The 26,005-nt window shown below is 45.7% G+C and overlaps 1 protein-coding gene across 1 annotated transcript; it reads right to left on the bottom strand.

The window, feature by feature from the left end:
- Positions 1-220: 220 nt before the first annotated feature.
- On the bottom strand, positions 221-25,809 carry LOC130126712 (sodium-dependent multivitamin transporter-like). Its single transcript, XM_056296330.1, has 14 exons — positions 25,683-25,809; positions 23,494-23,972; positions 22,679-22,744; positions 22,492-22,543; positions 22,337-22,404; positions 19,631-19,785; positions 12,044-12,184; positions 9,478-9,607; positions 8,549-8,637; positions 8,081-8,193; positions 7,813-7,883; positions 7,641-7,727; positions 2,617-2,881; positions 221-414 (listed from the first exon to the last, which is right to left on the bottom strand). Exons 2-14 carry the CDS (start codon positions 23,839-23,841, stop codon positions 221-223), a joined length of 1,779 nt encoding a protein of 592 aa, XP_056152305.1. The 5' UTR covers positions 23,842-23,972; positions 25,683-25,809.
- Between the last annotated feature and the right edge of the window lie 196 nt (positions 25,810-26,005).

The following is a 26,005-nucleotide window of genomic DNA, read 5'->3' on the forward strand; positions in this document are numbered from 1 at the left end:
TAGGCCTTTTTCACAAACATGGCCGATGTGCTTCCGCTTCTCCATAGAAAGGGTATACATTTGTTGTCCCCAATACCCCCATTGTTAAAAAGCTAACTTTCTGTCGCCTTCGAGTCCGTCTATGACCACTTATTTTGTGTTTGTACACAGCATATAACACAACACAGGTGTTGTGTGTATTGTGTTAGAGAAATTTATGTTTGATTCCATCGTTGTCATGCTAATTCCCCCTTTCCAAAATGGCAGCTCTGTCAAACTGGCGTGAGTTTCTCCCTCGGGTTGTCTGACTTACTCTCTGCCCCAGGGGAGTCACGCAGCACAGCTTCTCTCTAACGTGTGGAGGTAGAAAAAACAGCAGATTTCCCAGCAGGGGATAGATGGTACCTGGCGTCAGATCCTCTTCTTTCATTGGACCTTAAAGAAAACAAAAGACACAATGGTTGAGCGAGAACCCATCGTACATACATCCATCACCTCAACCTGTTTAATCCAAGGAAGTGGATTGTAGAGTTCAATTGTCCCTTGACAATGATCAGAAATTAACATAAAGACTGAATATGTTAGTATCCTGTAGACTAATTTATATTGTATATGATGAACTGTGTTGCACTTAAAACCATCCAGCCATCCATCCGTTATCCAAACCGCTTATCCGAATTCGGGTCACCGGGATGCTGGAGCCTATCCCAGCCATTATTGGGTGGCAGGCAGGGAGACACCCTGGACAGGCCACCAGACCATCACAGGGCCAACACACATACACACACACACACACACACACATACATTCACACCTAGGGACAATTTAGTATGGTCGAGTCACCTGACCTACATGTCTTTGGACTTTGGGAGGAAACCGGAGTGCCACACAGAGGACAAGCCGAGACGACCCCCAAGGTTTGACTACCCCGGGGCTCGAACCCAGGACCTTCTTGCTGTGAGGCGACGGCGCTAACCACTGCGCCACCATGCCAAATATTTATCAAGTTCAATATTTCAAAACAAAAACAAACAAACAAAAATCACAAGTCGCAATTAAAACCATTTTTATTTAATCTCCTTCTACTCAGATCATTAATCGTCTGTATCCCCTGCATATATTCTTGTTTATAAGTGTTTGTGTCGGTGCAATGTATTTTAAACAGTGTTACACATAATATGTGAATTCTGTATGCTGTGAAATTATCTTCCTTTCTTACTTCATGAAGACAAATACCAATCATCCACAAACTCCTCCTCACTTGCGTGTCATGGTAAATATTCTGTAGTTCACAGGAATCCAAAGGAGTTGAATCAAGTGCAACAAGTGGTAAATATCCGTGAAGACGTGTCGCCTCTGCACTTGATTCAACTCCTCTGGATAACCGTGACCTGGATGATTGAGAACATTCACAGACATAGTTCACAGGAAGTTGAATCAGTTCATCTGGACCCAATGTTTATTGTGAGAAATGTTTCATCACTCATCTAATGCCCCTTTTCCACTACACGGTATCGGCTCAACTCGACTTTCGTTTTCCATTACTGGAAAGTACCGGCATTTTGGTAACTGTTACCACTTTTCTGGTACCACCTTTGTCGAGGTAGTGGGTACCAAAATCGATGCAGACCAGCTACACTGAGGGAGTACTGTTACGGTACTGGAAAACGACACTCTGCGAGTTGAGTTGAGCCGGTACCATGTTGTGGAAAAGGGGCATAAGTGACCTCTTCTGTCTCAACTGACTGGCTACTCATTAGCTGTTTTTTTTTTTTTTTTAAATTTTACTTTGGTAGTTTTATATTTTCTTATTAGATAGTCACAGTGGAGGCAAACAGGAAATGGGGAGAGACAGAGAGGGGTAAGATAAGCAACGAAGTTCGCCGGCTGGATTCGAACCGGCGACAGTTGTGACCATGTGGTCATGTGACCATGTGGTATGGGCTCTAACCGTTCGGCAACAAAGGCGCCAATATTCATTAGTTTTAAATTGATACCGTCTTGGTTTTAAATAGATACTCTTGTTTTCTTAGATACGCTTATAGTTTTTTGGTACTTCAGAAGATCGTGATTACGTCTGTGGTGTTCTGTAAAACTGCTTTTTGTAACAATGGCGGAGTAATTTTCCCGCGACTGGCGGTGTTTTTCCCCTTTCACACATTCAGGTTCCATGTGTAAGGTTTACAACAGATGGTGTGTATTCACACATGACATGACAGTGTCTTCTGTCTCGTTCCCTGCTCGGGTAGGATGTCTTTATATCATAAACTACAGCTTCTCTAACGTGATTCTTTTACTATTATTTTGGCATTCTCAGTTTTCCATACAGCTGTACTACACAGCTGCATATGCAACAGCATACGGCAGTTTGACAGCTTCTGTTCACACTCTTGTCGTTTGCTAATGCGTCTGTGAATGCTACTGGGTTGCGAATCGGTAAATTCGACACTATCGACTTTTTCACAATGTCAATGTCGCATTCACACACGAATGTAAAATTGAGGGAGGTTTTACGGTTTAGTTGGCACGTCTGAGTGAGGTTCATGTTGAGAATCCCACCTGGTATGTTCATATTTACTTGGTTAACCATGAATACAAAAAAATCTGTGAACATGTCTGCTTGGGCTCAGCCTCTACCAGTGAGGAAACTGATGAGCAGCCCGGTCAGGACGACGGTGCAGCAGTAGAGGGCGCTGTACCACATGTAGGATAACGAGTAGAATCTCTTCAGGCCGGTGGCTGAGCTGAGAGGTGTCAGCGCTGCAGTGGTTTGGTTTCCTGGCTGCAGGCCGGAGGTGCAGTTGGCAGGCAACAACTGGCCGCCGGAGCCACGAGTCACAATACTACCGATGCCAACCCAGAAGGCCATGGCAAGGCCCGTACCCAGGCCTCCCAGTGCACCCTGAGAAAGAAAAAGAAAAACAAAAAAAAGGGGGCAGAATAGGAGTATTAAAGAAGGCACGGCCTAAAAATACCCCAAAAACTAAATTAGTTTTAACTCTTGTTTTTCATGTAGTATTTCAACATTCATGCACTTTTCATACGCTACACAACAATTGCCCCTCTGGGGACAAATGAAACCTACTTGATTTGACTCGACTTGACTATTTTCATTGCTGGGAACCATTTTTGGAGATTTTTTTTTCCTCTTTATAATCTTAGGTTTCTCCCAGCTATATTTTGTAGCTTTATCATTTAAAGTATTATTATTATTATTATCATTGTTATTATTAGATTAAATTGTTTTATTAGCCACACGACCAAGGCTGGTGGAATTTGTTTTCGGTACATGTTAAACTCTGCAGCACAATACATAGATGAACAGCCGACACTCCACATATTATCATGAACAATACAGTTATACAATAGCATAAACTAACATATTACGCACAACAATTGGGTGAATGGTAGTATGCACGTCAGCGGTGTGTGAGGAGTAAACTATAGGGAGGAATTCAGAGTCCTGATAGCTAGGGGAAAAACTGTTTGTGAAACGTTAAGTCCAAGGGTGCAATCTTATCCAGAAAGGGCCAGTGTGGGTGCAGGTTTTTGTTCCAACCAAGCAGTTACACACCTGATCCCACTAATCAACCTGTAGACTCTTTGCTGAGCAACTTGATTAGGAGACAGTGGTATGTAATTGCTTGGTTGGAACAAAAACCTTCACCCACACCGGCCCTTTCTGGATAAGACTGCCCACCCCTGGTTTAGTCTTAGTGGACAGTGACCTGTAGTGCCTCCCTGAGGGAAGGAGCTGGAAGAGGTTGTGAGCAGTATGTGAGAGGTCAGAGATGATCTTCTTTGCGTGCTTTACAGTCCAGTGAGTATGTCGAGATTCAACTGAGGGGAGTGGGTTGCCTATGATTTTGGATGCCTTGTTGACAATCCACTGCAGTTTTTTTCGGTGTTTGACTGTCTGTGCCGCTTTACCATACTGTAATAGAAGATGTTATGATGGACTCGATAACAGCTGAGTAAAACAGAACGAGAAGTTGATGATTGATCCGGTATTTTTTTTAAGCTGCCTAAGAAATTAAAGTCGTCGTTATGATTTTGCTATGATGTGTTCACTGTTAATTTTCCACTTCAGGTTATTGCTGATGTATTTTCAAAGGAATTTAAAAGAGTCAGTCGAGGTGATGGGGTCTCTGTTCATTTGTATGGGGGTTTTGGGATTTGGCATGCATCGGAAGTCAATAATGAGTCCTTGGGTTTTGGCTGTATTAAGCAGAAGGTCACTATTCGCGCACCAAGTGACAGCTTAGTCTACTTCAGTGCGGTACTGGGTTTCATCATTGTTGGAGATGAGGCCTACAATGGTTGTGTCTGTGTATTTTATTGTTTTCACAGAACTGTCTGTGGATGTTGTGGGTGGTGTAAAGTGAGAAGAGTCAGGGGGAGAGAACACAGCCCTGAGGAGCACCTGTACTGAGGGTGAGAGGGTGTGAGGTTAGGTTATTAACCTTCACCCTCTGTGGCCTGTTCCACAGGAAGCTCTGAATCCAGTGGCATACGGCTGGGTCAATGTTCATATCCATGAGTATGGTGAAGAGTTTGTGTGGGTTGATGGAGTTGAAGGTGGAACTAAAGTCTATGAACAGGATGCGTGCATAGGTGTTTGGTAATTCCAGGTTGCAGGGCATGGTGCAGGGCTATGCTAACTGCATCCTCAACAGACCGTTTGACTTCAATTCAGTTCAATTCAGTTTATTGTCATTAAAAGCAATGTGCAGGCACATGTTAAAAATGAAATGAGGGCTGTGGCTTCACCAAACGGTGCAAGACAGACACAGACAAACACAGTATAAGATGTGGGTCGAATGTGTGTGTGTGTGTGTGGGGGGGGGGGGGGTAAAGTTTTTGATGTGAGCCAGAACCAGTCTCTTAAAGCATTTCATGGCAATGGGGTGAGTGCTATGGGTCGGTAGTCATTCAGATATGTGGATGCTGGTTTCTTGGGGACAGGAATGATATAGGTGGTCTTAAAGCATGTTGGGACTATGGATTGGGACAGTGAGAGGTTAAATATAGTTGTGAAGACCTCAGCCAGCTGGTCGGCACATTCTCGGAGGACCCGACCCGGTATGCCGTCCAGTCCTGCAGCCTTCCGTGTGTTCAGTCTGCGCAGGGATTCTCTGACCTCCGTGATCGATAGAGTGAGCACCTGGTTTTCTGGGTGGCTGGGGATTTTTGTGGCCGGGTCAGTATTGCCCTTGTCGAAGCGGGCACAGAAATTATTTAGCTTGTCTGGCAGGGAGGCATCATGGACAGTGGGACCGCTATTGGAGCTTTTGTAGTCTGTGATAAATTGAATGCCTTGCCACATTCGCCGGGGGTCGGAGTTTTTGTGAAAATGGTCCTCTATTCGTAGGGAATATTTATGTTTGGCTGTTCTGATGCCCTTTTTGAGGTTGGATCTGGCTCCACTGTAGGCCTCACAGTCACCTGACTTGAACGCTGCATCCCGGACTTTCAGCAGCTGCCGGACATCACTGGTCATCCAGGGTTTCTGGTTTGGAAAGGCGCAGATTGATTTTTTTGTTGTGACACTCTCAGTGCAAAAGTTAATGTAGGCTAGTATGGCAGATGTCTGTTCATTAATGTCTATATGGGAGCCATGGGTAGCTGAATGTGCAAAAATACTCCAGTCTGTGTTGTCAAAACAGTCTTGGAGTTGAGAAACTGCTCCTTCTGGCCAGACAGTGATTGTCTTTACTGCTGGCTTGACCTGTTATATTAGGGGTTTGTAGGCTGGGACCAGGAACAGGCAGAGGTGGTCAGAATGCCCCAGGTGGGGACAGGGATTAGCTTTATATGAGTCCTTAATGTTTGTATAGAGATGGTCCAGGGGGTTTTGTCCCCTAGTGGGGCAGGAGACATGCTGATGGAATTTGGGCAATACAGCCCTGAGGTTAGCCTGATTAAAATCATCACCTATGATAAAGGCATTGTCCGGGTGTTTGGTCTGTTGTCTGCTGATGGCACATTGTAGCTGCTTAAGTGCTACCTTAGCATTAGCATGTTGGGGGATGTATACAGCGGCGATGGTAATGGCCGTTAGCTCCCCGGGCAGGTAAAAAGGCCTGCACTGAATCATAAGGAGCTCGAGATCAGCAGAGCAATGACTTGATAGGCAAATTGATATGGGTCCCTCATTGGGGAGGTGCAAGATTTCAAGTGTGACAGAATGATACACTCAAATGCTTTCATGGCCACAGATGTTAGGGCAACTGGTCTGAAGTCATTGAGGCAGGTGATCTTTGAGGACTTTGGCACAGGAATGATGGTAGAGAGTTTGAAGCACTGTGGGACTGTACGTTGGCTTAGAGAGATGTTAAATACAGTGAAAAATATTGGGACCAATTGCGCTGTACAGCGGCTCAGCAAAGCAGGACTGATGCTGTCTGGCCCTGCTGTTTTCCTAATGTTCAGCTTCTTGAGTGTAGCGCTCACCTCATCCTCCTGGATGTAGAAGGGTGGCATTGGAGAGGGAGTGGGGTGGGGGGCTGGTGGGTGGAACAGGTTTTTCGAACCTTGCATAAAACTCATTTAACTTATCTGGGAGGTCATGGTCATTATCTAGAGGGGAGCAGGGGCATTTTTTTGTAATCTGTCATTTCCTTAAGATTTTTCCATATTGCTCTGGAGTTGCTGGAAGAGAATTGTTCCAGTTTTGTTGCGTAGCTGGACTTTACTTTTCTTATTGTAGCATGCAACTTATACTTGGCTGCTCTGTATTGATTTCTGTTTCCATTTTTGTAAGCCCAATTCTTCGTGTAGGAGGTGTAATTCTTAATTCTATTCCAATTAGTGCATTCAAAGCACCCTCAAAGCGTTTCAATGACATCCCTGGACCAAGACCGGACAAATTTGGATGTTTTCTTGATGGATTTAAGCTTTTGGCTGTATTTTGGGATGAGGAGTAACAGCGTGGTTGGATTTCCCCAGTGGAGCCCTCAGGAATGCACGGTAAGCATTCGAAATTGAGACAGCAGTGATCCAATGTTTTCTTTTCTCTGCTGTGGCAAGTGACTTGTTGCTTATAGGGACAGGTTCGTATGGTTGAAATCACCAACATGACAGACGTGTCAGGGTTGGCGTTTTCAACAGAGAAAATGTGTTGCGAGAGTTTGCTAATGGCTGTTAGCATTAGCTTGTGGTGAATGTAAACACCAACTGATACAGTTGAAGCGAATTCTCTCGGAAGATAATATGGTCTGCATTTTCAATATTTTTTTTTAAATACATTTATTTCTGATTTTTCCCTTTTTCTCCCAATTTAGTGGCCAATCGATCCCTATTCTAGTTCAAACACCCACCCTCGTACTGCATGCGTTCACCAACTGCATCTCTCATGCCTGCAGTCTCGAAGGAGACGCCTCTTTCGTGGCGAGGTGAATCCGGGCTGAACCACTGCTTTTTCCGACACACACAGAGACGCATTCGTGTGACGAACACAAGCCGACTCCGCCCCCCTCCCAAAGACAGCGTTGCCAATTATTGCTGCTTCATCGAGTCTGGCCATAGTTGGATCTGACGAGACCGGGGCACGAACCCCGGTCCCCAATGGGCAACTGCATCGACACAAAGCCGATGCTTAGACCGCTACACCACCACGGACTTGCATTTTCAATATTATTATCATTATTATTATTACTTACAGTTGAGTTGGCCCACGGGAAGAATATGCCAAGACAAAATAGACCGAGAAGTGGTCCTCCAACCATTCCAAAGATCTTCAACGCAACCTACAGTTTAATCATATCAGTCAACTCGTGCAAATACTTCCAGAAATATTAATGAATATTTTGTTTTGCAGCACTGTGTGCTTACCAGTAATACTGAATCACCCATAAGGTGAGTTATATAGGCCATTGCCAGACATAACAACCCATAAGACATTGCTAATTGAAAAGAAGAAAGACAGAAATGTAGCGTAAGCTGTCTTTGCTCATGTACTCGTCATTATGACAGTCAAGTGCCGTTACACTATATATAATGCTGACATAACTATTTTGATATAATACGTGTAAATAGGACAATGATGTTGCTAAACAACTGCAAGTGTGCATACAGAAGGTAAAGGATTAAAGAAGCTAACCCAGACACTTGGAAAGCAGAGTCGCCCTTTCCTCCGTCATTGCGGGGAAATGTGGTTTGATAAGGTCTTCCATTGTAACTGTGGCCAACGAGTTGAAGGCAGAGGAGATGGTACTGAAAAAGATAATCAAAAAGAATCATTTTTAGGATTTTGAGGCGTCCTTCTGGCTCAACCATATCAGGTCCATCCATGTCGGCTCAGACCCGATCACAGTGTCCCGAGTTTGATACTGATACGCCTTCCATACGTCCCCACTATACTGTCCAATAAAGCAAAACTAACAACAACATACCAGCAGTGATGTATCTTAACTGAACCAAAGTGAGACTTAAACCTGTCAAAACAGAATAATTTCTTCTCTCATGTTACTATATGGTCATTATTCAGGATAAAGACTTGAGTATTAGTGCCAAGTCTGATGAGAAACTGTTTTTTTTTTTTAGGATCTATTTGAGTAAAATGTCCAACCTTAGAGCTGCACTGAAGAGACAGGCCACAAAGAGGCCTGGAAGTCCAGGCATATCCTTTAGCATGTCCATCACAAAGTACAAGACCATCTACGGAAAAGAAAGAAAAAACAGATGAGTCGTGAACAGAAGAGGCAAAAACATTCAAACACAATTTGCAGCCATTTTTCACATCTGAGCAATAAAGGTCATAATCAAGTAAACATTACACATGACCCTTAGAAGAAAACTCCTTTTGTTTAAAGCTGCATTTCCCCCCCATTAATAACTGTTTATTGTCTCCATGTGTACGATGAAGTCAGGCTCCATAACACTACCAGTCATCTTCACCATGAGTGGAGACACTCTCCAGTCTCCGTATACCACTGTTGAGATGTTTTGACTGTGTAGGACGAACACTGGTGCAGTGGCAAACACGTACATGTTGGAAAAAAGACCGAGACGTGCTGCGGATGTGTCCATGACAACCAGTATGACTGTCCAACAGTGTTCCCATATAGTGTGATGTAGTTTGTAATACATCAGACTGTCTGTGGTGGCTTTGGTCTCAGGATCCATTTTTACAAGGGTGGGAACTGTTTCCTGCTGAGCTGACGGCACACCAGCCACAATGGCTGCTGCACCTGGTTTGTAGTCCTGCTACACCTGGTTTGTAGTCCCAGAACATCAGAGTCAACAGGTCTGTTTCTCTCTGCCTCCTACATCGACTATATCACAACACTGTTCTACTGGAATACTGACTGACTGTTCAACACCACCACCACATCATCATCATGTTTTAAGTGGAGAAAAAGGAACAATTCTTGGTGGACGAGTCACATATAGAAGCTTAAAAAAAAAACCAAATCACATCTCTGGATCTCCCTCGCTTGTGACAGATGGTTCAGTCAGCCATGACACTTCATTATGAAACAAACACTTCCTACTGACCGCATCTTGTGAAGCAGTGCCAAGTCTGTGGGAGGGGTCCTCCCCACAGTAGCGAGCAAACATGACCAGACCCATCACACAGCTCAGAGCCAGCGCCACCTGCAGGGAAGGAAACACCATGTAGCAAGACCTGCAAAAATAAAGCGAGAAATATTCATTAAACTAAATAAAAATGAAAAGACATGAGAATAAAGAGGCGGATTGATTGAGAGTGTAAAAAAAAAATCAAACATGGTAAAGGACATGTCTTTATACATGCTCAATAATCCAGGTAAGAAAATCACAGAAAGTTGACTCAGTTCATCTGGACACAAACGTTTATTGAGAGAAACGTCTCATTACTCATCTAAGTGACCTCTTCAGTCTCAACTGACTGTAGGTATCCCCATCCTTATAAACAATACAGTGGTGTAACGACCGAAACCAACGATCAGTTTCATATGCAAATTGCTGTGACCATTAACTAGAGTTACCATGGCCATGTGTACTATTCACAGAGGATTGGGGAATGGTTGCATTCACAGCATTGTAAAATGGTGACAGATTAGTGGACGACACCTGGGTTACAATTAAATCTCAGGATGTACCACATTTCACCGACTACATTAACTTTGTGGACAACCACATCAAGTTCACCAGGGAGGATGTGAAAAATGACAGGTCAGCCTTCTTATCTTAGACTGTGAAATTGCAATTGGTGATGGGGGACATTTGATTGTTGATGTTTACCATAAACCAACACATACTGATCAGTACTTGAGGTTTGACTCTCATCATCCACTGGAGCACAAACTAGAAGTCATATGGATGCTATACGACCGATTGCTCTTCCCCGGCACAAACAGCAATATAGTAGTGTACACTGTTAAGTGCCAGGAGGATTGCTGTGGCTTGTACACCGGGGAAACCAAACAGACACTGGCCAAGAATATGGCACAACACAGGAGAGCCAACATGTCAGACCAGGACTCCACAGTCTACACCCATCTACAGACCAGTGGCCACTCTTTCAAGGATGAGGATGTGCACATCCTTGATAGGGAGGAACGCTGGTTTTAATGAGTAGTCAAAGAGGCCATCTATGTGAAGAGGCAACGACCATCCCTGAACCGAGGGGGACCTAAGAGTACATGTGTCGCCATCTTACAATGCTGTGATTGCAACTATTCTCCAATCCTCTGTGAATAGTACACATTGCCTTTGTAACTCTAGTTAATGGTCACGGCGATTTGCATATGAAACTGAACATTGTTTTCAGTCGTTATGTCACTGTGTTGTTTATAAGAGTGGGGACACCTGCAGTCAGTTGAGACTGAAGAGGTCACTTAGACGAGTGATGAAACATTTCTCAATAAAATGTATGTCCAGATGAACTGATACACATCTCAAATGGTCCGACACTCCCGCCACATACGGAATCACCACTGGTTTACGCTTAGGCAGCTGTTGTCCTCTCTTCGATTGTCTGGTGTACTGTTTGGGCATCTTCCTGGCTTTGACAAATGCCCAGTTAGGATAACCACACTTGACCAGGGCCTGTTTAATGTGGGATTTCTCCCCTTCCCCGGCCGCTGTATTGGTGAGGACATTGTCAGCTTGGTGGTACAGCATCCTGACGACTCCTAGTTTGTGCTCCAGTGGATGATGAGAGTCAAACCTTAAGTACTGATCAGTACGTGTTGGTTTACGGTAAACATCAACAATCGAGTGTCCCCCATCACCAATAGCAATTTTACAGTCTACGAAAGCTAACCTGTCATTTTTCACTTCCTCCCTGGTGAACTTTATGTGGTTGTCCACAGAGTTAATGTGGTGCGTCCTGAGATTTAATTTTAACCCAGATGTCGTCCACAAAACTGAACCAATGGCTAGGTGGTGTCCCTGGACAGGACATCAGAGCCCTCTTTTAAGAAGTAGTAGTAGAATAATTGCTACATAGTAATCATATCATAGTGGTACTACATGAAGTTGTAGTCCTAGCAGTAATACATTTGCTACATAGTAATCATGGCAGTACTATATGACGTGGTGATAGTAGTAGTAGAAGTAGTACATTTGCTACATAGTAATCATAACATAGTAATATATGGAGTAGTAGTAGTAGTAGTACATTTGCCACATAATAATCATATCATAGTAATATATGAATTAGTAGTAATAGTAGTACATTTGCTACATAGTAATCATATCATAGTCGTAATATATGAAGTAGTAGTAGTATATTTGCTACATAGCCAGGAGTGCATCTCAAGTCGAATGTGTTTAGTGTGGATGCGCCTCATCAGGAGGTAGTGAATGGGAAAATCAAAGTACAAAAGAGATCAGTATTGCCACAGAACAGTAAAACGGGCGTATCATGCCATGAGAATAAAATGGAAAGTGGAAGCAGAAAAGGACTCAGTGGTAGAAACCAGTAATAATGATGTTTATGTAAGGATGAGACATTATTTTAAATACATACAAAAGACTAATAAATGTGCAGCAACATTGTTTCTGATTAGTTCATAAAGAAGTCTTAAATTAGAGATGAGGAGGTCATGAGGTTTAGATGAAAGTCTACTGGTACCTGACAGCCTCCTTCTCTGTTCGGGAGCTCAGATATCTTTGGACCTGTGCCTGGTTCACGCCATACAGAGAAAGCATGAGGAAGACTCCGCCGACCGCAAGAGTCCAGAAGGTGTGTCTCTCCGTCGGATCAGGGTTTAGGCTGGAGGTCAAAGGACGACGTGTGAGATTCAGTGGGTGAGAACACAACACAAAACTGGACTTTGGTCAGTCAGTATCAACTTAAAATCACCAACTAGAATAAATCAAATGTACAGGACTTTGTCGAAACATTGAGGCAGAAAAAAACCAACAGCTGTAGTTCAGAATTTCTCACTATATATTTATTTAACAAAGCACCAGGACCAGGGCATTTCACATATGTGTCAAAAGGGACAGTACAGGACATATGATAGATAGTAGTGTATATATGAATGTCTCTACATCCAAGCTAATATCTAAAGTTGCGTCATTTAACATTTAATGTAACATGTCGTGCACATTTTCTACATCACACAGAATAGATGGCCATGCCACTGCATTTGGCTGCTCGTCGTTGCCTGTTACTACTCGTTTGTCCTGGTTCTGTTTGTGTCTCAGTGTATGACTGATGCGTAAGCCGCTATTGTCGTAAAACACTACTGAATGTTAGAGCCTCTGTCATGGATTTATATGCTCGGGATCCCGGACAAAAAAGCTTTCACTGCTCTCTATTTTCCCAACTCCTAGAAGGTATATGTGTTTGGCCCTGCAGCTACCACCATAGGAAACGACCTAGAAGACGCGAGTAAACATGCAGGCGCCTGAGGAATCCTGCCTCCTCTTGCTTGGTACCAGCCCACCTTTTTCAGCTTGACAATATTGGACCTGGTCAATCATGTTGCTTTATTCCTCGGCGCTCCCTAGAGACCAAGTATGCCTTTCTCCGACCGATTATCCCAGACACAGACCTGGATGTCAGACTGCTTCCCGGCAGGCTCCCCACCATGCTAACTGTGAAATGGGCTGGTGTAGTCCTCCAGAATCTCCGCCCTCTGGCGTGGGAGCTGTTACCGGATTATACCACTATTCCAGTCCAAGCTCTGTCTTGAAATGGATCACATCCTCAAAAATAGAAGCTTCTCCATTAACATAAGTAATTTTTCCTCTCCCCCAGCTAGTCTCTCCAGCGAGGTCCCACAAGGTTCTATCCTAGGCCCCATTCTTTACTCTACATACATGCTTCCCCTCGGTCAAATCAATCAAACATATGACATTTACTTCCACTGTTATGCTGATGAGAATCAGCTTTATCTCCCCCTGAAACCAAACGACCAGTCCAATCTGGTCAACCTCTTGAACTAGCTTGAGGACATAAAGTGCTGGATGGCACAAAACTTCCTAAGGCTGAATCAAGGCTAACCTGAAGTTGTCCCATTTAGCCCCCCTGACTCGATTAACAGTTTTGGCAACCTGTCCACCCTTGTCAAACATCATGTCAAAAACCTTGGTCTTATATTTGATTCCGCCTTCAAGTTTGATAAGCAAGTTAACGCAATAGTGAATGCCAGTTTTTCCCCGCTTTGTACTATTGCCAAAATCAAGCTGTTTCTCCCTTTTTAAAATCTAGAAAAAGTCATCCACACCTTTATATCCTTCCGCTTGAACTACTGCAGCTCCATGTAAATTGGGATTAGTTAATCGTCCCTGTACAGCCTGCAACTGGTCCAGAACACCTTAGCCAGGCTCCTGACAGGTACCCAAGAGGGACCATATTACCCCTATACTGGCCTCTCTCCACTGGCTGTCTGTGTGGTTCAGAACTGATTTTAAGGTTCTCCTATTTGTTTATAAAGCCTTAAGTTGGCTGGCCCCCTCCTATATATTGCAGACCTTTTAACTCTCTATTCCACCTCCAGGTCCCTTAGGTCGGCTGACTTGGGACTCTGGCTGACCCGCGACCTAAACTTAAGCTCGGGTGACCGCGCATTTGCAGTTGCACCCCCTAGACTGTGGAACAGCATTCCCCTCCCTATCAGATCTGTCCCCTCCATTGACTCTTTTATGTGGCGGCTCAAAACTTGCTTTTATTCACTAGCATTTGAATCCTCCTGATGTGGCTGATTTCTGGCTTGTGCCTATGTCCATGTGTTGTTCATTCATGCCTACAAGCTATGTGCCTTGTTGCTTATGTTGGTGTTTATTGTATTTGTGTTTTAGCTACCTCCTGTGGTCTGTACAGTACTTTGGTCACTGTGGGTTGTTTTTAAATGTGCTTTATTAATAAATTTGACTTGACTTGCCTTGACTGCGTGCAGTGCCCCCCCCCCCTGTACTCACGTGCGCTCGCACAAACAAAACGAAGTAGGATGTAGTACCAATGTTTTATTTATTAATCAGGTGTCATGAAAACATATGTGCTGTACATAATAGGGTAGGACTTTGTGAAAGCAGTTTTCAGTTTAAAAAAAGGTATCTCTATCCAACTAAATTCTCAGCTCACTGGTTTATCCTTAACGAATGACCATTCTCGGTTCACTAGTTCGCCAGCTCAATTCAACGTTCGGCCGTGTTTCAGTTCAGTGAGTGGCAGATGCGCAGTTTTTTAACTGGCAAGGCAGGCAACTGCTTGGGGCTGTTAGAGGGCCCGCGAGGGCTGACAAACTTTGCTTCACAGCAATGTCTCAAAATGTGGTGACCGCAACTGTTTCGGTGTTAAATGACGAGATGAGTCATGCGTGCTGACATGGACTTTATCTAGCTCAAAGAATAACAACATTCATTCATTCATCATCAGCTGCTTCCCCGGGCGTGGGTTGCGGTGGCAGCAAGCAAGTAGGGCACTCCAGACGTTTCTCTCCCCAGCAACGCCCTCCAGCTCCTCCTGGAGGATCCGAAGGCGTTCCCTGGCCAGATTGGATATATAGTCCCTCCAGCAAGTTCTGGGTCAACCCCGGGGTCTCCTACCAATTGGGCGTGCTGGGAAAACCTCCAAAGGAGGGTGCCCAGGAGGCATCCTAATCAGATGCCCAAACCACCTCAACTGGAACACAACCCCCTTATGGCGATATACCGCCGGTAATACAGTACTACCTAAATTCCAACAGATGGCAGTAACATGCCATCTATGACACATAACATCTCCCCTTTCTGAAATTAGAAACACTTCATTTAGTTTAAGTAAGTTTAAGTAACATCTTCCCTTTCTGAAATAAGAAACAAGTAAGTTTCAGAACTAAACCGTACATAGCTTTCTATTACTGAACATGACATAAGTGTTACACATCATTCTCAGAAATTAACATGCTGTTGTCAGTACACATTCAACAAACTTGTGCCTTTTTTATTTTTGTTTCTTAATACACCAATACTGGTAGAACAGTCTGGTAGAGCAGTCCAACTACAAATTACGCCTAACAGGTGCCCGGGACAGCCGTCCAGAGTACAACTGCGCAAAGGGCCTTAGCGCGGTATTTGCAGGAGAATGGGCAGACAGATCGTCGGAACGACTAAGTGGGGTATCGGGGGGGCAGGGCAGCACATACACTGTGACCGTCCGGCTCTTCGCCCAGCACCTCTGGGCCGGCATGGCCTGCGAGGGGGTTGGGCCAGTGGCATGCTTTCCAGATGAGTTCCTGGGTTCTGCAACAGCGCTGGCTCCCCCAGGTCAACTCCGTTTCAGCAGTACAATGATTGCTCCACTTATACCAGGTAGGACTGTGGAGCAACCATCTGTACACAGGATCCACGTCTCCAAATGCCTGTTTGGTCTCATGGTGGCGGCTTCATCCGGACCGCTTCACCCACGATGAGTTCAGGTAGATCCCTTGCAGATTTGTCATAGATCACTTTGGAGACCTATCTTCTGTGATGCAGCTGGTCCAGTACCCTGGTCACCACACATGGCTCCAGCAGCCTGTAGGCCACAGGCAGTGCGGTCTTCAAACGCCTTGACATCAGGTGCTGGGCCAGACTGCTGTCCATGCCCACTGTTGGCATACTGCACAACTGCAGGATTGCCTTCTAGACATCATTGCCCTCACAGACGGCTGTCTTGCATAAGTCCTTGGCTATTTTCACAGCAGCCTCAGCCTTACCATTAGCTTGGGGATGGCATGGTGAGGAGGTGATGCGCTCGAACTCCCAGTCCACAGCAAGCCACTGGAATTGGGAGGCATGAGAACTGGGGGCCATTGTCAGAGATGACCCAGTCAGGCTGACTATAGTGAGCAAACGGAGCCTTGCAGTGTTGTTTTGTCATACCTGCTGAGAAGTCTGGGAGCAGGTCAGTTTCCCCGAAATCAGAATAATGATTGACTAGCAGGAGGAAATCTTTGCCACTATACTGGAAAAGGTCTAGGCTTACAAGCGTCATGGGGCAAGTTGGCAGCTCGTGCGACATCATTGTCCCCCTCTGCTGCTCTAAAATGCGTTGTCAATATTTTAAAAACTGTTTCAACGTTTTTCAATGTGCTGCTAAATTTCTTTGTGTGCTCAAAATTCAGGAGCACATGTACTCCTTGGGTAAAAAGGTAGCATAGGGAGTGTCCGGGCAGCGTAGCAGTCTGTCTATTCCATCGCCTACCAACACAGGGATCGCCGGTTCGAATCCCTGTGTTACATCCGGTTTGGTCGGGCATCCCTATGGACACAATTGGCCGTGTCTGCAGATGGGAAGTGTGAGAGCAATTCATATTTGACGTTTGCTTACTTTTAATCTTTCACCAGGTATGATCTATACCATCCATCCATTGTCCTAACCGCTTATCCTGCTCTCAGGGTCGTGGGGATGCTAGAGCCTATTTCAGCAGTCACTGGGCGACAGGCGAGGAGACACCCTGGACAGGCCGCCAGGCCATCACAGGGCCCACACACACACACACACACACACACACACACACACACACACACACACACACACACACACACACACACACACACACACACACACACACACACACCTAGGGACAATTTAGTACGGCCAATTCACCTGACCTACATGTCTTTGGACTGTGGGAGGAAACCGGAGCCCCCGGAGGAAACCCACACAGACACAGGGAGAACATGCAAACTCCACACAGAGGATGACCGGGATGACCCACCAAGGTTTGGACTACCCCGGGGCTCGAACCCAGGACCTTCTTGCTGTGAGGCGACCACGCTAACCACTGCGCCACCGTGCCGCCCTGATCTATACCATGTTTAAATTTATTTTAAACAGAATGAAGGTAGTCTTATAAGGCGTCTTCTGCAGGTGCACAAATAAAGGCCTATTGTTAAACTGTTGGTTGATAGCAGAGGAACGTGTGGGAGACTCACTGAGTGTAGCAAGTCTCTACACGCTAATTGCAGAAGTGGCCTTGGTGGGATGAGAGCTGGAAGACGAGATAAGGAGGGGAAGAACAGACGACTGCCCTATAAGAGAGACTGTACTGTGTTGATCGGCATGCACAAGCGTCTGAGCTTGTGCGCCTGTTCATTGAACATATTAAAATCATTTGACAATACTGTAGGAGATTTCTGTCTCGCTCATTTAATGTCAGAGTGGAATCAAATAATCGCCACGACAGAAGCCCGATGTGGGTATGTGTCCTGGTCGCTGCACTAGTGCCTCCTCTGGTTGGTCGGGGCACCTGTCCGACTCCTGGGGACTCCACATGTATCAGAGGAGGCATGTGGTAGGTAATCTGCAGCCTTCCCAGGATCGGCAGAGGGGGTGGAGCAGTGACCGGGACGGCTTGGAAGAGTGGGGTAATTGGCCAACCACCCCCCACCCCCCAAAAAGAAAAGTTAGCATAGAGCCCTGCTTTTACACGTGTGTTTGAGCAGCATGACAGATTATACCAACTGGATGGTAATTTAATTTAAAATGTCTTGGCCAAACAGGGTAGTAACCTCATCAGGTCGAGTATCCTCGGATGGTTCTGACCCTCTCACACCACCCGTCTCTATCCTGCGTAGCAGCTGGAAGATCCTCAGATGGACATCCTGTGTCATCAACAAGTTGATTGATGTAGTTTCTTGCAGGCATTCCCACACTTGTCCTTCCACGGTTGGGTGACCGAAGCAGAGTGTCGCTTGCAAGTTCTTCCTCCCTCCTCCAACAATGACCAGCAAATCGAACCCTTCATTCTCGGATAGTGTTTGAGATGGCGGGTATATCCATGGAGACGCTTCTTTGTAGGGTGCTTCTTCCAGGATACATTTAGTGCAGCATTCTGGTGAAAGCCCCATCAAGTCTGGATTCAAGCCGTTTAGTGAGGGACCAAGAAGATGCTCCATAAGTGTAACCTCAACTTCTTTAAATCACTTTTTAACATGGGTTAACCAAGTATAATGCACTTTTGTAGCCCCAGTCTGAATTTTCTGTTTGGTGTCATTGTGTTGTGCGAGTCAACGGCACACCCTCAATTTACGTAGATCCAACGCTGGAAATGGTTTGCATGAAAACAACCGTCACACCTGCATATTGTGCACTGAGTCTGGGTTACGTGACCTGTTCTATCACTTCCTTTATAATTTGTATATTTATGCATTCACCACTGTCACCTTTTGTTGTTGCGCATTGTTCAGCACGTTGTTGTACCAAGAAAATATTGAGTCAGTTTTATTGAAATTACAGGGAAAACCAGTTTTTTTTTTTTTTTTTTGGATTTTTCCCCCCCGATTGTATCCGGCCAATTACCCCACTCTTCCGAGCTGTCCCAGTCGCTACTCCACCCCCTCTGCTGATCCGGGGAGGTCTGCAGACTACCACATGCCTCCTCCCATACATGTGGAGTCGCCAGCCGCTTCTTTTCACCTGACAGTGAGAAGTTTCACCAGGAGGATGTAGCGCGTGGGAGGATCACGCTATTCCCACCCCCGGTTCCCCCTCCCCCCCGAACAGGCGCCCCGACCAACCAGAGGAGGCGCTAGTGCAGCGGCCAGGACATACCCACATCCGGCTTCCCGCCCGCAGACACGGCCAATTGTACCTGTAGGGATGCCCGACCAAACCGGAGGTAACAAGGGGATTCGAACCGGCGATCCCCATATTGGTAGGCAACGTAATAGACCGCCACATGACCTGGACCCCCCCTGAAAACCACATTTTTGATGTTGTTATTCTATGCATTTGCTTTTGTAATGTATTACATCTGACGACCACATGGGGGCATCAGTACAATGTACCTTCACACCTCCTAAATCAACAAGTTCGCCTAAAGCGGTAAACAACTTCAGCTGGTAGGAAAACGAAACAAACAGAGCATTTGATTTGTGGGGCATAATGTGGCTTAGAAGCCTAATTCATTTTAATAAAATGTTTGCATTACATGAGGTTTGGTCACCGTTCCTGTTATGAGTGTGAGTATTACTATCGTCATTATTATCGGCTCTTTAACAAGTTTATATAAGCTGGTCTGCAGCCCCGGCCTGTTATTTTCATCTTAAACTTGCCAATAAGTTTTGATAATCATCAGATTATTGATACGGTAAGGATCATTGACAAGCTGAATATTCTGGATCTCAACTGTGCAACCCAGAGAGCGATGCGTTTCCGAAGCTGTGACTGGAACAGAGAGACCCCATCTGAAGACATGATCAGCACGTCTGACTGGCTCAGCTTATGAGACCGGCGGAGACTCACTCAAGACCAGAGATGCGGTTTCCCTCCCAGACTTTGTTCCAGACCTCGGACGGCCCTCCGGTCTGCTGGACTCCGACCACGATCACGACCAGCTGCCCTATAAACATCACCACGGTCTGAAACACGTCGGTCCAGATGACTGCCTTCAGTCCACCCTGTCAAGACCAGCCAACCAAAGGAACTTCAGTTACAGCACACATCTCATATTTAAATGCATGGCACTTTACATTAGAACAAGTTAAGTAAGAGAAGGATAAAGAGACCAATACGCATTGGATGAGGGTGTGTGGCTCAACCACCACCACAACTCACCCCTTTTTGCACCTAAGTGTGTGGATCGAGCATCGCTCTCCACAGCCACCTGAGAATCCACAAGTGTCGACCCTGACAGAGGACAGTCATACTCAACCCAAGTGACCGCCGATGATGTGTGTGAAGGGTGAATACAAACCCTGGTTTAAGGGTCATTTTGTGTTTATGAGCGTGCCGAGGACCAGTGATAGGGCAGGATACACACTAGGACTAACTGGGCAATGCTGCAGCAAGTGACCCTCCCTCACATGCAGCACTCTATTGTCTGCCATCATGTCCAGTGCCATGCTGAGGTGGCGTCCTACATGGCACAGTTTGATGGCCTAGAGTACGGCTGCGGTAGTAAGGTGGACAACTCAACGGAGGCCGTGTGCGCCACAACGTGTCACGAGGGCGTCGACGGCGTGCTGAGGGAGAGGATACCATCTGGAAACTACTTCCTGCTCAAGCAGAACTACCAGCGTTATTTTGTGAAAGCCCGGCAGGTATGACCGATGATAGCGGACGATTTCAGGTGCGTGTTCAGTAGAGACGGAGTTCATGTCTTTAATGAAGGCTTACTTGTTTTGCTGCTATTCAACAATAAAGATTGTGGAACCAAGAAATCTGTAGGTTTTCACCGTAGACACCGTGCTGTTTAGTATGGTTGGGGGGGGGCAGTGTTGGGGGGCTCCTCTAACAACCCATCTGTTTATTTAGTAGCCTACACCCAGACGCTATTAGGCTAACAAACAACCCAAAAACAAAATAGTACAACACTGCTCACTTTGCTGTAGCCTGGGCTAGATTTGGAGGTTTGCGGGTTAGGTTCGGGTGATTAATCAACACATATTTTAGTGGGTCGGGTGGTGCGGATTGGCTCTCATAATGGGGTGGGTGGGTGTGGGTATTAAAGAACCCTGACCCCCGCATCACTACTGTACCACCATATAAATGTGACCTATAAACCGAAGTGACTTATATATGTTTTTTTTCCCTTGCAACAAAATGTTGCAAGTGCAACTTGTATTCCAGGAAATACGGTAATGTTACCTAGTACACTGCTTCAAAAAAATGACCATTTTTTGTTTTAATTGTGTCTTATTAATGATTTTGCAAGATTATGGTTTCAAGTTGGTTCATTTCTGAGAGTATTTCCCATTCTTTAAAAGGTAAAATCCACAAATCACTCACACAGAGGCTGTCTGCCGTCATGTCTGTCAGACTTCATAAACGTTAATCGCTTTATTGCTGGTGAATGAGAAATTTATTGTATGAGGAAGTTGAGAGTGGCAGAGAAGTATGTAGGAGTGGTGTAGGACATGTATGAGGTCAGTGTGACTGGTGAGGTGTGCAGTAGGAATGACAGAAGGGTTCAAGGTGGAGGTGGGATTACAGCAAGGATCGGCTCTGAGCCCTTTCTTGTTTGCAATGGTGATGGACAGGTTGACGGATGAGATCAGGCAGGAGTCTCCACGGACTATGATGTTTGCGGGTGACATTGTGATCTGTAGCGAGAGTAGGGTGCACGTTGAGGAGAGCCTGGAGAGGTGGAGGTATGCACTGGAGAGAAGAGGAATGAAAGTCAGTAGGAGCAAGACGGAATACATATGTGTGAATGAGAGGGAGGACAGTGGAATGGTGAGGATGCAAGGAGTAGAGGTGATGAAGGCGGATAAGTTTAAATACTTGGGGTCAACTGTCCAAAATAATGGGGAGTGCAGAAGACAGGTGAAGAAGAGAGTGCAGGCAGGGTGGAGTGGGTGGAGAAGAGTGTCAGGAGTGATTTGTGACAGAAGGGTACCAGCAAGAGTTAAAGGGAAGGTTTACAAGATGGTAGTGAGACCAGCTATGTTGTATGGTTTGGAGATGGTGGCACTGATGAAAAGACAGGAGGTGGAGCTGGAGGTGGCAGAGTTGAAGATGCTAAGATTTTCATCGGGAGTGATGAAGAAGGACAAGATTAGGAACGAGTATACTAGAGGGACAGCTCAGGTTGGACGGTTTGGAGACAAAGCTAGAGACAAGATGGAGATGGTTTGGACATGTGTGGAGGAGAGATGCTGGGTATATTGGGAGAAGGATGCTGAATATGGAGCTGCCAGGGAGGAGAAGAAGAGGAAGGCCAAAGAGGAGGTTTATGGATGTGGTGAGGGAGGACATGCAGGTGGCTGGTGTGACAGAGGAAGATGCAGAGGACAGGAAGAGATGGAAAGACTTGATTTGAAAGCATTTTCATCTGGAATGTGCACGGCGCACAATGAGTATGGCGAATGGTCGGAGCGTTTCAATTTTACTTCGAGACAGGCAGCTTGTCCAGCTCTAAGGAGAGTTGCAGTAAAGCTTAAACCATTTTGTCCAAATCCATGTTCAAGGTTCATGAGTGCATGATTAAGATCATTTTAAATACCTTACCATTGTTGTGTACAATGTGCACACTAGTCCTGTGGCCAACACCGCCGCCCACAGTTCAAATCCAGTAACTGAAGACAAAACAGAGAAGCAACACTGAAGAGAATTCTCAAGTTTACTCAAACCTACTGAAAGCAACAAATGCACACGCTCATTACCTGTGTTCAGTGCAAAGGCTGGTGTATAAATACACACTCCCATATAGACAACCTACAGCACAGACAGTAAAACAAGTTAGACCACCTGACCTTTTTTAAAACGGACACACAGCAAAGAGGCTGATAAACGACAGATTTCGACAGCTTTCATAGTTTGGTGCTCTGTTTTGTCTAACGAAGAACTTACCATCTGAAAGATGAAGGTCAGCGTTCCACAGACACGCACCGCTTTGCTGAAGCGCAGTTCAAGATACTGATTGAAAGAAAAAAAAACGTGACATATACTGGTCATGTACCTCAGTGGTTCTGAACTCTGATCCTCGGGGCCCACAGCACTACTGGTTTTCTTTTCTGTTAGGTGGTTAATTACATTCACCAGTTTCAGGTCTTAAAAACTCCCGGGTGGGAGGGGCGTCCGGGTGGGAGGGGCGTCCGGGTGGCGTGGCGGTCTATTCCGTTGCCTACCGACACGGGGATCCAGGTTTGAATCCCCGTGTTACCTCCGGCTTGGTCGGGCGTCCCTACAGACACAACTGGCCGTGTCTGCGGGTGGGAAGCCGGATGTGGGGATGTGTCCTGGTCGCTGCACTAGCGCCTCCTCTGGTCGGGCGGGGTGCCTGTTTGAGGGAGAGGAGGAACCGGGGGGAATAGCGTGATCCTCCCACGCGCTACGTCCCCCTGGCGAAACTCCTCACCGTCAAGTGAAAAGAAGCGGCTGGCGACTCCACATGTATCGGAGGAGGCATGTGGTAGTTTGCAGCCCTCCCTGGATCAGCAGACGGGGTGGAGCAGCGACCGCGATGGCTCGGAAGAGTGGGGTAATTGGCCGGATACAATTGGGGAGAAAAGGGGGGGGGGAGCTCCCTAATGGGAGAATAGAAAACCAACAGTACTGGCAGGTCCCAAGAACCAGAGTTCAGAACCACTGATGGAGTCAATCACAGAAAAAAACCGATCAATTCTCATTCAAATCCATGGCAGTAGAAACCACCTGATGCACACCTGGTAGGCACTGGAGAGGCGAAGTCTGTAAAACATCGGAATGAAGACGTGAGCGGGAATGAGGAGACCCAGGACGTAGGCACAGCCTATAAACCAGTACTGTGTGCCATGTGTGTAGATCTCCGCCGGTACGCCTATGATGGCCACCGCGGACTGGAAGGAGGCGATGAGCGACAGTGACACGGGGAGGCATCGCATACTTCTGTCCGCAAGCAGGAACTCCTGAGTGGTGCGCTGACGCCCACCTGAGAGGGCGTAGTAAATCCCTATGCCCATCGAGGCTGCTAGCAAGATGGCAAATATTACATAGTCCACGACTGTGAAGTGCTTCTGGTCCACAGGGTCCATCTTGAGAGACTCTGGGTGACGGATGAAGCCGGAGAGGGTTGAATTCTCCCCCAGCTGAACAGCTCAGAGGAACAAAACATGTGTTTTTCTGCAGTCATCAGTCAGGAGACAGGAACAGCCTTGGACAAGTGCTGCAAATGGAAAACACTGAATAGCATGTTTTTGTACAGGGGTGGGGGCGGGGGGGAGGTATCTCCGTATGTAGAGTCTAACCAAGAGCTGCACCTTTCTACTGTGTATAACTGTAGCAACTGCATATTAAACCTCCTGTACAACACAGTCGTGACAAAATCACTTCGACAAACCATTAGACCGACCTGCATGTTCTAATCTGCACCCAGTCCAACGTCACGTGGCTGATGTCATGTACTGAATCCTCTCTGGGCCCCTTCCACATATTTCTATTGTTTTCCAGAGCTGCTGGATTACTGTTAAGTCATCGTCTATAAAGGTTACTACATTACGTTATAAACGGGCAGAGGTGACAAAATTATTCTAGCGAAACAATAAATGTGTCAAGTCATTTGACACATTATCGGTCTTCTCTTCAATTTCCATGTATTGTCACCATCTCTACAGTTATTAGTGTATTTCTCTTTGAGTCGTAAACTGGATTTGTGTGGTGGAAATGATAAAGTTGTAAAACTTCATATTTGATAAATGTCCATGTTTTCAATGACATCAGTTTTAGTCTAATAACTTTTGGATTTATCAAACCATTCATTAATGTACAACTCAACCTTTAAATCCACCTGCATCTTAAGCTTTGCTGCTTTCACTTCGTCAGCCTTTTCTTCGTACACGTTTTTTATCTATTAATCTCTGCTGCCTCCAAGGCCCGTAGTAGTGGGAAAGTCTGCTACAGGAGAGCATTATTCCATGAGGTAAGCTTCAACTTTTTGAACTGAAGATTCAGTACACACACACACACCAAGGTCAGACAACCCCTGTGTCAACTTTATCCTAATTACTGTGATCCAAAATACACACTGACTGTCTGGAGCTGCACAGGGGGCGCTAGAGTACACAACACAGTACAGCACCAATATGGGAACAGTGCCATATAAATAGAAGTGTTCTTCTTATTACTCAAGCATATTGCTGCAGTTTGTATTCATGCAAATGTATCTGCCACACGTAGCTTGCACTTTCTATACTGCACCTAGGGTATTGTACTGTGTTTACATCTGTGTTGCGTTTACACTGTCATGTCTGACTGCATTAAAAGCAGCCTGTTGAGTGGCGTGTTGTGATCTTGTGTGTTGCGTTGTCCCGTCGCGCGGTTGTTCTGCAGACTCGGTCTAGTTTTGCGCTGCATGTGGCCGGGTGACAATAAACCTGCTCGGCTTGACTTGCTCGGACTGCTGCCTTTAAGGCGGCCATAACTCGATTTTTGGAATTTGAAAAAACAAAAAAATACAATTACACCCACACACAAAAAAAGTATGCTAAAAACAAATAGTTTATCCCAATCTCTGCCAATAGCACTCTCAGAAGTTCGTTGTGAGGTTGTTTTCTCGCATTAATTACAGCGACATGGACTTGTCATTAGTTTTGCATATCAGTATTTACGGCCATCTGGTTTTGGTGGCAGCCCCCGTGCTGCTGTCTGCTGCGCTACACAACAGTAGTGTTGTGCACGGTGTAATGCAGTGCACGTTACAGTGTCATGGGAGAAAACAACACTGTGCACACTTGATGAGGCAATTCTACACGTTGGCTTGGTTTGAAAAAGGGTCGTACTTTTGACAGCGAATAAAGTCCCTGAAAACGGTGCAATATATAGCAAATCGAGGTGTAAGGACAGTGCGCGATATCGCCAAGTAATAAACCAGCCTCACCTCTGCAGAGAGCACATGTTCCGCCGATCAGCCGGACGAGCCCATTACATCTGCCGCCAGCAGTGAAGCGAGCATCACTCAATATAACTGCGTCTCACAAAAACCTGTTTTGCTAACATCCCCCGGCCGTTAACCGTGAAATCAAATCCAAACAGCAATAAAAAAAATTGAAATTAAAGTATTAAAAGACCGATAACTTTCTATCCACTTCCCGTGTCACTTACTGTGACCACACACACACACACACTCACGGTATGCGAACGCTCAGTTGCCTCTGATTGGCTGACGAACGCCCACCTTCCTCTGATTGGCTGACGAGCGTC

This window comes from Lampris incognitus, chromosome 16, assembly GCF_029633865.1.
Source record: "Lampris incognitus isolate fLamInc1 chromosome 16, fLamInc1.hap2, whole genome shotgun sequence".
Classification (NCBI taxonomy): Eukaryota; Metazoa; Chordata; class Actinopteri; order Lampriformes; family Lampridae; genus Lampris; species Lampris incognitus.